Consider the following 13,830-nt stretch of genomic DNA (forward strand, 5'->3'; position numbering starts at 1 on the left):
TCACTGTGGGTCAGGAAGTGCTACATAACTTTGCTGATTGTGCCAACAGGCCTCTGACTGACCAATTCTGTAGCTGGTCACACAGGCAATCCAGTATGGGCAGGAATCCACAGCACCATCCACTATATTGCTGTTGTCTCCTGGCAAATATCTGTTTATCATTCCTCCAGGTGTTGAAATTTAGCTTTGGGTCCTCAACTGTGACAGAATCCACTGTGTGTGTAGCCATCACCTGGTTTCATTGCGTCACCTTGTGGGATATGGGGGCAAGGAAACTGGTACTACTTGCAAAATTTTGAATGTTTGCTGTGTTGAGTCTCTGTTTGCTTTTGGCATCTCTAGAGTTGAGGCAAGGCAACCTACTGGCTTGGTTCAGTCATCTTCTCTGAAGTTTCATTACCTCTTGCTACTTTCTAATATGCTAAGATTCATCTCAGACAAATCTGCAGAAAGTGCACAGTACCAGGATAGACAATGACTTCTCAGAAGGAGAAAGACCAGAACTCAGGGGCTGGGTTCAGGGAAGTTTGGAAACTCCCTGGTGCTGAAAGCAAATATTCCGGCTTTTGTGATAAAGAAAAGAGTAGTGAGTGGGCCAGTTATGTGCTATCTTTTGAAGATTGTGACTTGGATCAATAGATGGAGGCTGAGAAGAATAAAACCTAACAAGCTGCCAGGATTTCTGCTTGCTTTCCTATGAGATGGGGGATTAGAGGACCACTCTGGGAGGAAGCACAAGTGAAGTCTTGTTCAGTTAAGCTCATGCCTTTCAAATGCTTCTCCTGACACCTGAGAGCCCTCGTGATGCAGGACTGTCCCAGGCTACGCAGAGGTGGCTTCACCAAACCATGTAATAGTGATTCACATCTAGATTAAACCTAAACTAGAGAAACTTGTATCCACTAGTTATACCTGGGAGACAGTAGCCACACATGAACACAGGGGTTACTACTGGCTCATCTTTGACCCACTGTGATATTGGCAGTGGCCACGTTGTCCTTGTTCAGGCCACAAGTAACAAGGGTTGTCCTACTTGAGGGGTAGAGTGGTGCCACATTTCCGTACACTTGAGTACTGTTCTTTGGTATTAGCGTCCACATTCTAGAGGCATATCAGGATCCTATCCTTAAATTTTGCTATCACAGGTAATGAGATGTAGCGAACCACAGCGATCAGCAGGTCAGTTTGCACTCCTCCCTCATAGTAAATGGATTACAGGTTGGCCTTAGACTACTTTGTGGCTGCACAGGGAAGGTTTGTGTTACTCTCAGCTGCTCATGTTGTGATTGTTGTTAACAGTAACATTATAGAGACACAATCTATGGAAACAATAAATAAGGAAGCTACATGGTTGTATGAAATTAGCCTCTCTGGGACTTAGCTGTTTCCAGGATACTGCACTGCATGATTGATTGATTAACCTCATCTGGTGGATGAGATTCTTTTGATAACAATCCTCACTTATCCAGGATAGTGAATGCAACAGGTTTGGTTCTAGCCCAGTATGTGCTATCCAAATTGCTGATGGGTTGATATAATCATATGAAAATTTAAGTTCATCTAAGAACATACTGGGCTGACAGGTGAATTATTGGGAGAGGTTGTTCACTGATCATCCCCTTCTATTCTTACTGAGGTGAACTCCAAGACCGTACTATCTCCTGACTCTTATTTGTTTCTATAGCTAGCCGCCCAGCCAGGTAAGAACCTCTATTTCTTGACTATAGGAGGACTACAAGATGACCACTTTGTAATTCTTGCTCCCAGGGTAGGAAGATTGGTTTGTTTACTGCTTACTTCCTTAATCCTTGTGGTAGGATCTTCAGTTGTGGTGTAACCCATTCTATGTATACCAGTAACTGTGACCCTTTGGGTCATGCTGTAAGACATCGATATTGGGTCAATGGAACTGGTGCTATCATGCTGCTGCTCCTACTGTTTGCTGTGCTGTGACAAAGTCTTTTTGCTGGTCTCTGAGTCACTTTGTCTATTTTTGGTAGCTATAGAGTAGTGACAAACCAACCTGGTTGCTTGCTGAATTCCTGCCTTTAGAGACTTGGAACTACCTTCTCTGTCCTAAGAGTGGATTTTCCCCCTGATGGTACCCACAGTAGAGCTCTTTCCATAGATTTGACATGTGACATTGGATAGAATACTTAGATACAGAGATATAACCTTCTAGCACCACTTTTGTCAATTGGTTTTTAAACTGTGATTTTTTTCATATGTTCTTCCTGACTGTGGTAACTAATAAAGCATCTAAAAGGTCATCTATAGAAGTGAAATTGACACTCTGAGATGTGATGACTTTGAGCAGCCCTTGCCTTGACTATTGAGGAACCATTTTTCTTTTAATACTATTTGTTGAGCTATTTACTTAGCAAAGAGTTAATCTTATGTATATAAAGTTATTTGAAAATAGATCTTAGTAAAAAATAAGAATGGGAATAGGAGAGGGAGGAAGAAGAAGGATGGGAGTGCAGATGGGAGGATGGGTACGGTGGGAAGAATCACTATGTTCCTAAAGATTTATTTATGAAATGTGTGAAGTCTGTATATCTTAAATAAAAGATTTCTGGAAAAAATAAACTGTTGTTTTTCCGGAAGGTCAACTAGCAAATCCTTTTGGGTTATTTTTTGGGCTTTATAAAAACAAATAAAATGTTTGAAAAGCTTTCAAGCTTCAAGCAATGCTTATTTGAGGTGATTTTAGTCTCCATCTATATTAAGAATTGTATTCATGTCCTATGGCTTTGGAGCTGGAGAGAATTTAAGAAATTATGCCTTTCAGCATCATCAATCTATGGCTGGAAGCAGAAACCATTAGAAGTGAAGCAATGCGCACAAGTGTGTTGGACAAGGATAGTTTAGTATTTTTATTTTCAGTTAATCTCCTTCACTTTCATTTGCTTTTTCTTACTTGTGATGCTGTATGAGTTAACAGTTGGAACCAATAACAGACTTGGAAACTTCTAAGCTGATTACAGTTTCAGGTAGTTCAAAATCTCATCCATCTCTCTCTCACACACACAGACACACATGTGCACACACACACACACACACACACACCTCTTTGGTGTTGATGACTCATAAGCAAAGACATCCATGTACCTAAGTAATTGGAGCTCATTCATCTTTCCAAGTTCCAATTAGACAAGTTGAGAACTGGAGCACCAGGGTCCAAATTCAGGAAGGGAGAATTCAAGGAGCAGAGGAATCATTTGGTCACTCAAAGGATGCAGACTTGAGCTGCCATAGGCTTCCTCCTGCTTTTGATATGGACTTATTTTGTTCAGTGTGATAAATCATATGTCTCATGAAAGAAAGTTTTGGTGGTCACTTTTGTGGTCTACCAAGAATCACTGGCTCCATGGTCTGAACAGGGTAATCAATCAAGCCCAAATGAGAATCCTTTTTCTTGGGCAGGAAAATGGGGCTAGGAAACTCCTGCTTGTTAAGATGTATAACTGAAGCAATGGCTGGCTTTGGACACTAGGCTCACACAGGTGGTCATCAGTAGGGCTGGCGCCAGAAGCCAGGTTCCCTGCCTTCTAAAAGCATTATTTCACCAGAAAATACTGTCATATCAACCTCCCACAGCTGAGTGTTTGTGCCTTTTAAAAGAAGTATGTTTTCTGCAAAAATATTTCCTTCAAAACAAAAGAATGTGTCAATTATAAGGCTTTTTCTTAGCAATGTGCAGTTTAATCCAATAAAAACACACCCCAAAAGTTACATAGACTCTTTTCCTTATAATTATAACCAGAAAGTGTCAAGCTTCAAAACAAATGCAAAACAAAAGTGAAAACCCAAACAAAAATACAACCTGCTCTGTTTTCAGAGATATGAAAAATTTATGTCTCGCTTGAATACTGAAGGATTTAGATCATCTGTTTTAAAGGAGTGAGAATAAGATCTTGACAGACAATTTTAGGATTCTAGTTAATACCTGGAATTGTGAGTCACATCGTTTATTCCAGTGAAACACTGAATTTAAATAGATTCATGGCTAATCAGGGCATGCTTGTATACAGTGGATTTTTCAAAATTGCCTGGTGAAATCTGCTTTGTGTGAGATGTTATTTTTTTTTTTTTTTTTTGACAGGCAGAGTGGACAGTGAGAGAGAGAGACAGAGAGAAAGGTCTTCCTTTGCCGTTGGTTCACCCTCCAATGGCCGCCGCGGCCGGTGCGCTGCGGCCGTCACACCGCACCGATCCGATGGCAGGAGCCAGGAGCCAGGTGCTTTTCCTGGTCTCCCATGGGGTGCAGGGCCCAAGCACCTGGGCCATCCTCCACTGCACTCCCGGGCCACAGCAGAGGGCTGGCCTGGAAGAGGGGCAACCGGGACAGAATCCGGCGCCCCGACCGGGACTAGAACCCGGTGTGCCGGCGCCGCTAGGCGGAGGATTAGCCTAGTGAGCCGCGGCGCCGGCCCTGCTTTGTGTGAGATGTTATAAGATGTCCCTTAAAAAACTGGGCCTATGCTCAGATGAATTTGAGAACTTTGACCTAAAAAGTGAAATGGATATGTATGCAACACACACACACACACACACACATGCAAACACTCATGCAATCCATCCCCCAGACCAAAATAAGATAGACAATATTTATAAACACTTGTTTATGTAGTTTTTTCATGTATTATATTAATGTTTTACTTTAGCATTAACATTCTACAGAAACTTAATAGAACTGAAAAAACTAAAAAGCTTACAGATAATCATCCCTTCAATCCCTAACCATCCAATCTTAATATCTGAATTCTCTCAAAGCCATTTTTTTTTCTGGGAAAAACACTGATATTTTAACATTAGAAATCTCTAGTAACAAGGAAACTGCTGTGTCTCCAAGCTTGGATAATTCTTTCTAAACTCCCCATACTGTAACTTTAAATGGATCTTTTTTTGTGTGTCAATCATATCTCAATAGTTTTTAAAAAATCACAATTCCTTCTTTGTTTATTCTGAGCTACCTTTCCCTATAATTTCTACTCTTTGTATTTATTTACTTAGTGGGATTATATTGTATAAATCTTATTCCTCATTCACATTTCTTTCAATCCTCAAACTATGTGATATACAAAATAAAGAATGACATGTTCAAAAACTCAATACATGAAAATGCATTTGTACTCACAGATGGCTATAAAATAGCAAGTCATTATTTAAATTTAATCAAATAGGAGGACAGCTCACTGTAAGTCATTTTTTAAATGATAAATTTTTACATAATATTTTAAATAATTATCATTTTAAATGATATTATGTTGCTATATTTTAATTGAAAGAGTAGACAACAGAAAATGGTGTACCATTTACATCAGTTAGTCCAATCTGTAGGACTAAATCTTGAAAGAACAGAGATTGCTTTGAGTAAAGAACTGATTGGGTTATAAGCTCAAATTCAACTGGAGCCAAGATCAGCCACTTTTAAAGTGTTATTATGGGCAAGTTACTTTGTTAAATATAGGTTTTCTCACATGTAGAGTAAAAATTGTAATCCATACCTCAGGATTAAATAAGAGATCTTGTCTTAGATACAAACTGATCAATAAACATTGTTATCAACAATAATTAGCCAAATATTTATGTGAATAAACATATTCCCAATAAAAATAACTTAGCCTCCCAGATTATAATGAATTTATAGAAGCATGCTAATTTATCCTGTTTTTTTATGAGATAATATTCCTTTTCAACCTTGATATACTCTAATTCCAGAACCTCATGAAGAGCCATACCCCTGTCCATGCACACACATGCAACTGGACCCATTGTCTTTTTAAACTATAGAAATGAAACAAATTATCATTTTGCTTTCATTCACAAATATGCATTAATGTGGTCTAGTGCCATAATTTTGTGAGCTATTCTCATTTGGGGCTTTTATCATGGAGTTGAAATAATCTCCTTCCCAGATTAACTCTCCACAGATGTCTTTTAAAAAATTGAGATCCAGCTTTGGAGAGTTAGTAGTAGTTTAAAACTTTAGGCTTCTGCTTTCTATTTAGCTGGGGATAATACAGTTTATGGTTAATTCAAATGCATAACATCTCCTAGTTTTTTGGGTCACAGTGTTGAGGAATGGACTTGCTGCATAATGATAGGGGATTAGGAGGACATACCATAAATTGAGCTTTCTCTTTGTTATATTACTTTGTCCTGTAAAGCACACTGGTGATATAAGGTTAAGGCCTTTTCTAATGATAACTTCATTGTTTTGTAAAACACATGGTTATTGAGAACACAAATTCTTGGACCCCAGCTCCACACAATGATCCATAATATACCAGAGGAGCTCCTAAGAAATTACATTTTCTGGAGCTCATGGTAAAGCTTGAGACTCCCTGATTGGGACCATACAATAACACTTGAGTGTCAAGTGGCCTTGGGTGGCAAGGCTGAGGAAAGCTTTGGATTAATGTTGCAAACCTTGGGTGCTCATCTGGATTCTGCCTTTTCCTGGTTGCTTGATATTTTATAATCATTTAACTTCTGTGAGCGTTTATTTTCTCATGTTTATCCATCAGGATTGTTGTAGGAAGCGGATGTGACAGGGTATATGAAAGCACTTTTTAATCTGTATCTTTCCATATGAACATAAGATATTATTATTATTTTGATGATAATTAGCATAAAATGTTTAAATAATGACCTAAATGACCTAGGAGTCATATATTTTCCAAAATAACATGCAACATTTAAAAATCACCTAAGTGGCAAAATAGAAAAATGCTTTACTGAATACCAGTAGGGTAGAAATCAACAAAGAATGCAGAATTGCAGGAGCCAGCATTTGAGATTTGAGTTGGATCTGAATTGGTCTGAGTACATACGGGAAGAGTTCTGAAGCAAAGTGGAGTTCAATAAGACAACAGCAGGGCAGAGAAATTAAATTACACTGAGAACAGATGGAAAATGAATGACTATGCCTGTGTCTACCAAATAAAGACCTAGAAGCCATAAAGACAAAAAACTGAACATAAATCCCACATGGATGCTGCAGCTGGAGCAGTCAGCTGTACCGTGAAATGAACGAGAGAACATGAAAGTTCACATTTTTTAATATTAGCCTAGGGAAGACCTCTTCAGGGCTCTGAATCTACTTTGTCCCTTCCTTTAAAAATAAAAAAAAACGACAAGCATGTATGTAACTAATTTTTTGAAAAGTATAACTTTTAATCACAGCACCGAAGACTAGGAGGATAAAATGAAGGAGCCCTACAGTGAATACTTTCTGGTTACTGGAGGGTGAGCATGGAATAACATCACAATGTGAGGCCGTCATGTAGGCTGTCATTCGGCTGCGCAAGAAAGGGGTCATTCCCACCACTCTCCACATCTCCCGAAATAACGTGCATCCTTTCATCATTCATTCATTCAATATGCACTTTTCAGTACTTTCTAGTGCGCTAGATCCTCTGCTTAGTAAGTACTGGAGGGAGAAGAAAGTGCAGCACAGGTATCTTCCTGTCTGTAAGTGATGGCTTGCTGACCCATGCAGCATTTTCCTACTGTGGATTGTTAGCAAAAGTGGCCACAGTTCTTCCCCTCCCTATTGCCTCATCCCTTTGCAATGTGACTGCAGATCCTATGGGCGAGGCATGGAGTACTTTTTCCCACCCCTTGAATCTAGGTTGACATGGTGACTTTACTTGACCTGTAAAAAACATGGAAGTAATTATCATGCATTTGCTGTGATCCTTGGAATCTAATATATGAATGGATTCTTTTAAAAAATAAAATAATAAAAAGCAAAGCAAATCCAAGAAAGCGTGGGAATGACTTCGTACTGGTTCCTGCCATAGACCTCAATAACCCTTCTTCTCTTTTCTTTCTCAGAACTGGTGGCTCCCCTTATGATATGTACTACCATGCAGAGGAAGAGAGCCCAGGTGGAGCCAGATGGTCTTGCTGAGGCCATTCTAGGTCATTCTGGCAGCTGAGTGCAGAGTGAGCCCAGCTAAGACAGGAGGGATGCTCTAGTCCAGCCCAGTTTGAATCATTAGTCTATAGAAATATAAACTAAATAAATGCTGCTTCAAATCACTAAAGTTTGGAATTGTGCAACAGAAGCTGATTGAGCAGCCCTTAGCTATGGAAGTTTATTTTTGGCACAGAATTTTCTTATATGATTTATCAAATTACCTTTGTAACTGCCAAATCGCCACTTCACTTTGCGCGGTACAGACATGGTCTCAGGGTACAGTTGTCAGAGTACAGACACCCTGGGAAGGTTTGATATTGGATCTCTGATCTGCAGAATATGAAGTTGACTAATGCACTTAAAATGTGACATATATTTGTATAGTAAAACATATTTCTTGGAGAAAACACAAATACACAGGCAGAACATAAACACCTAAAACCAATATAAACTTACAACAAACACTTAAAAATTTAATGCAAATCAAATTATCTTTGTTTCCTAATATGATGTCCCATGATGTAAATAAAAACCAGGAAATAAGTAAAAAGAAACCAAACAGCTGTTTGTCAGATTCTCAATTTGTACTTCTAATCGAATAAATCTTATGGAAACAGCCATAAAGTCTCTGAGTTCTCCAAATGACCTCATTATTTTGATATGTCATTGAAACTCTGATCAGAGGCTTCTAAATTGTTCCAGTTGTCTGCATGTTACTGCCAAAATTCTAATGATGACACATCAGTAGAGATTAGTGAAAGAGATCTTTGATTTATCCTAATTTTCAAACATGTCAGGATGCCTTTTCCTCTTTTCCTGGAGTCTTCCTTCTCTGTCCAGCTCTCCCAGTTGGGTATTTTGGGAAAGCAGCCAATTCCCGGGTAATGTGTTTCTGCTGTTATCTGACACTGATACTGCTTCATGGAGGCCACCACAAAGATAAGCCCTAATTGGATGCATTTTTAAAGAAAACTTAGAACTTCTCCAATTAGCTTCTTTTCTTCTGTATCTGACTGTGCAAGAAGCACACACTCAGGCGGAACTGCTGAGCTGGAAGGGATTCAAGGACAGGGTCTGGGCTACTGAAAGACGATGACGCCGAACTCAGGAGAAAGCGCCAGCAGACATGCTGGGAGTGCTGTTTCCCAAAAGTGAGACAAGGGAATGGAGCTGAGAAGGTTAGATATGGCAGGAGGCCCTGGCAGTAGCACGTGGAAGGAGGAAGAATCTGTAGCCCCTAAAGCAAAGAGAGTCAATGTTTGACAAGGGCCCTCAGTTTGCACCAATAGGAATATTTAACTCCACTGCAGAACATGTTAACCCAAGATTAGAAGTGAGAGTTTTAAATTGGGTTGGAGAGAATATGTTTAAACCCTTCCCCTCTTTAAGTGGCTCTAGGTTTTGACAGCAATGGAAGAGGAGAGCTGCTTAGTAAAAAGAGCAGATACAGAAATCCTGAGGTGAGAAAAAAATTAGATAAAAGAAGCAAAATCTGAAACCATTTCTTTCTGGCTTTTGTTTCTGAAATGGAATTAGGAGTGAGGTATAAGTGAATAATGTCTCCTTGGATGGAAGTGGGTCTACCAGCATTACTACATGCCTTTGAGGGCATGTGAGGTCTGTGTTCCTTGTAGCAGTACTTAATAACAGGGGTATACAGATTCTTGGACAGGTCCATCTGAGCCATATTTCATTAATGGTTAATCAAAAACTGTGATCCTGGGTGGGACCGGGTGGTGGTAGTGGGGCAAACAAGGACACAGTGAGCGAGGCACTAATCCCTTCTCTTTAACCACAGAACCAGAGCAGCAGTGACTTTTGAGAAGTTCCAAGGGTACTGAGGTAGTATCTGTGACATCTATAACATTTCTTTGGGAAATGATAGGGATTCTAGATCAAGATCACTTCTATAATATGATAAAATCTTAAATTTTGCATAGAAGCAAAAGTCATGAAGATAATAATTTTTTAGCAGCTTTATGGATTTGTAGTTGGCTTATGTTTATACCTGAACAATACATGCAGCCAAACACATGTGTGCCATATATAACAAAGCCATTCTGTGGCATTGTGATCACAATCTGCTCCCCTCCCCCTCCATTCTCATAATGAATTGCAATCCTCTAGTTACTGATCTCCTTATAATGATTTAAAATCTTGGACTCCTATGAAACTCTAATTTTTACATCATCCTCAGTAGGTTTATCTAATTCTAGAAACTGCATACCTGATGATTAGTCCTATCCACTGTATTGGCTGTGGAGGGGTGGTCTCTAGTGTTCTGACGAACTCGAGTGGAGTTTTGTTGCTCAATGGTGGAGGATGTTGGGATACAGAACTCTCTGAAGCATCGCTTGAAGTTTTCATCCAGAAATGCATAAAGGACGGGGTTGAGGCAGCTGTTTGTGTACCCAAGAGCAATGCAGAAGTGCCACGAAACTGTCTGGAAAGTAGTTTCTGGGATGTTGATCAATGCTTTAATGATGACATAAATGTGAATTGGAGTCCAGCAGACGATAAACACAGCCACAACCACCAGCACCATCCTGGTGATTCTTCGCAGGTTCCTGTCTTTTTCTTTGGAGCCTGAGAGCATGCGGACGCTCTTGAGGCGAAGGATCATCAGCCCGTAACACACTGTAATGATGAGGACGGGCATGATGAAGGCAAAAATGAAGACACAGATCTTCAGCAGGTTTTCCCAATACCAGGTTGGGTGAGAAAATGTTAGTGTACAATCTATGGAGCCTAGACGAAGAGGAAAAAGGGGCAGCAACACTTGGTTATAACATCAGACAATGTTTTAATTGTGCTTATCTTGCCATTAAAGGATATTACTGCACAAGACAATAAGAAAAGATTTAAGAAATTATGGGAAAAAAACTTAGCTCTCTGTTGATTTTCAGGGAGTGTCTTATTTTTCTCTAAATTTCTGATTATTTTTGGTCCACTTTGACCACATTAAGCTTCCATTCAGAGAACAATTATGGACTTCTGACCATGAGATAGACTCTCTATAGAGTCTACATTGATATAAAACTATAATAACTACCTAATTCATTAGAAGGTTTCAGCTAATGGTCATTTTCACTCTGATTTTTTTGATTGGTAATTCATTTATCTGCTATTAGATCTATAAAGATGTGTTTATCATGTAGGCAGCCACTTGAATTTTCAACACAATCCCCAAGGTGATTTTTAATTTAATCTTTAATTACTCTTAGATGAGCAATATTCTTATTTCCATACCATTTTTATGATATGAGTACAGAAAAATCAGGGACAAATAGATCATATAGTTGGTGAACTTATAAAGAAAATTTCCTTTTTCAAAAATATTCCAAGACATTTTGCTAGAGAGAATAATTAAAATTACATTTGACTCTCAGGCCAGCAACATCACTTACCATGCCTGTACTTTGTTGTTGCCATGAACATTACAGGCAGACCAATGGCTGAAGAGAGGATCCAGTTGCAGACATTGACAATTTTGGCATTTCGGGGTGTACGGAAATCCAGGGCCTTGACGGGGTGGCATACTGCAATGTAGCGATCAACACTCATGGTGCAGAGGGTGAATATGCTGGTGAACATATTATAGTAATCTATGGAGATCACAATCTTGCAAAGGATGGTTCCAAATGGCCATGTGCCCATTAGGTAATTGACACTCTGGAAGGGCAGAGTACTGGTTGCTAAGGCGTCTGCCAGAGCAAGGTTGAAAATATAGATGTTGGTGGCAGTCTTCATTTTGGTGTATCTAAGAGAGAAAGAAAGAACTATGACAGAGCCAGTGAAGACACCAGTTTGAAATATAGCCTGGCTTCCAACAAGATTATATTGTTTAGTGGAAAGCTTTCAAGATTAGATATAGAACTTTTTAAAAAAACTACTCTCTTGGCTATTTACAACCATGGCCTGTGGACTAGATTAACAATTGCCTCACTTCTTATTTTTCTATCAGTGAACTAGTTATAATAATAGCAGCCAGGGTGCTTTATTGAAATTGTTTTCAATATGCCACTCACTGTGATAGGTGTAATAAATGCAGAGAGCTCCCAATCAAGTAGTATTGACAGAGACTGGATAATTCTCAATATACAAAAGAAATATTTAAATATATAGATATAATTAAAATTATTGAACTCTGAAATAGTGCAAAGATATGTATAGACACATACAGGTACTCATACACACATGCACAGTCAAGCACACAGGGTCATCTGCAATCATAGAGAAGAGCTATCCAACAGAGAATAAGGCAAAGGAAACAGGAGCAGTAAGATGTGGAAGGCATTCTGAAAGTGCAGATGCCCAAGTTTAATCTTCAAGTGTAAGGAAGGGTATGAATTAATCAGTTTTGCTAGGAGCAGGTCATTCAAGCAGTGAAAAACAAGAGAACCCCAACAAAAGCATCGAGTTGAAATGGCATGATGTAAGAGTTTGGTACTATTAATGAGTAAAAATCTACCAGAGAATGGAAATGGATATGACAGAGGAAAAATATGAGGGTATTTCAAAAATGTTGTATAAAAATGGAATAAAAAGATAATCCTTTTTTTCCTGCAAAAATGTTGAAATCCACACATAATTTTCCCACAGTATGCATTTTCCAAAGTACAAAAATAAACACCAAAATTAAACTGAGTTGAAGCTTTTAGAGTAACTGACCTCTATTTCAAGTTGTTAATTTTGATTCTGTTGGTGAGCAGCTTTCTTCCAAAAGGCACAAGACTCATTTTTGTCAGATGATTGTTGATTCTAGATCTCCATGATCTACTAGCGTGATTGACTGCATGAGTCACTTCCTACCAAACAAACCTTACATTTCACATCTTATCTTTAATAGAGTGTTTATGTTAAACAGTCAGGTTCTTTACAGTCAGGTTTCTGACTCATCACACGTCTAACTTCTTCAGATTTATCTTGGCACCATGCACTTTCAATGTATGACTATTTCCACTAAAAAGAACCCCTCATTTCCTCCCTCAGAATAATGTGTTGGTGAAACAAAATTGGGTTAAGGTCCTACATCACAAAAGGCAAAGCAGGGTAGAAAGAAATACATATGTCAATTAGCTTGATTTAACCACTCAACAATGTATATATATTTCAAGACATCCTGTTGAACACCATAAACATATACAATTTTATTTGTCAACTAAGTAAGAATAAAGAAAGAAAAATAAATATTTAACTACAGAAAGTAATTCAGTGGGAATTTTACAGGAAAAATGGTGATGGTGTTTAAATCTCCCAATTTATTCCAAAAGCCTCCATCTAAAGATAGATGATTCTGATTTCCATTACTCATGCTTTGAATCACGGCAACATATAAAAAGGCATACAGCAATTTCTTAAATGTAAGAACGAGGATTATACAAGACTCAAGTCTTGGAAATTCCAACTGTCTCCAAGGTATACTCAAAGATTTAATCTAAAGAGACGTTCTCATCAGAAAAGGGGTAGTGTATTTAGCAACACATGCTTTTTTCATTCTGTTCTGTTCTTATATGGTGGTATGAACATTGCCCTCAGCAGAGCTAAAGGAAGGATCTGAGTCCTACTATAAGCCATGTGCAGGAGTTTACAAACCAAACTTATCAATGAACCACAGGTGAGCTGAAGGAAGGATTAACTTGGCCTGAGCACAATTCTGGCTGTTAACACACAATCCTACTTCCATCCTCTGTGGGTTAACTTTGCCATGAATGTGATTAATGGCGAGGTGGGCAAAGTGGACTGAGAGGGATATGCAGCATTTCCTTAAACAGTCTCATCTGGACTCACAGGCTCGTCCTAATCTTGATGATTTCTATGATGCCTCCAAATTGGTTCTACTCCTGTAGGCAGTACTTCAAGCTATGTTTTTAAGCTTTCAAAGTATTCCATTGAAATTT

General features: G+C 38.7%; 1 protein-coding gene across 2 annotated transcripts in view; it reads right to left on the reverse strand.

Moving 5' to 3' along the window:
• Nucleotides 1-13,830, reverse strand: part of OPRM1 (opioid receptor mu 1) — a 78,563-nt gene that overhangs the window by 10,619 nt on the left and 54,114 nt on the right. Inside the window, exons 2-3 of one of the 2 annotated variants that reach the window (XM_017345438.4) lie at nt 11,338-11,690; nt 10,158-10,678 (exon numbers count right to left, since the gene is read on the reverse strand). In XM_017345438.4, the coding sequence (XP_017200927.2) occupies nt 10,158-10,678; nt 11,338-11,690 (874 nt within the window). Of the gene's footprint in view, nt 1-10,142; nt 10,679-11,337; nt 11,691-13,830 lie in introns of those variants that run through there. The other variant, XM_089332565.1, reaches the window with a different exon arrangement.

Source organism: Oryctolagus cuniculus, chromosome 5, assembly GCF_051225735.1.
Source record: "Oryctolagus cuniculus isolate XC-2025 breed Fujian yellow rabbit chromosome 5, ASM5122573v1, whole genome shotgun sequence".
Classification (NCBI taxonomy): domain Eukaryota; kingdom Metazoa; phylum Chordata; class Mammalia; order Lagomorpha; family Leporidae; genus Oryctolagus; species Oryctolagus cuniculus.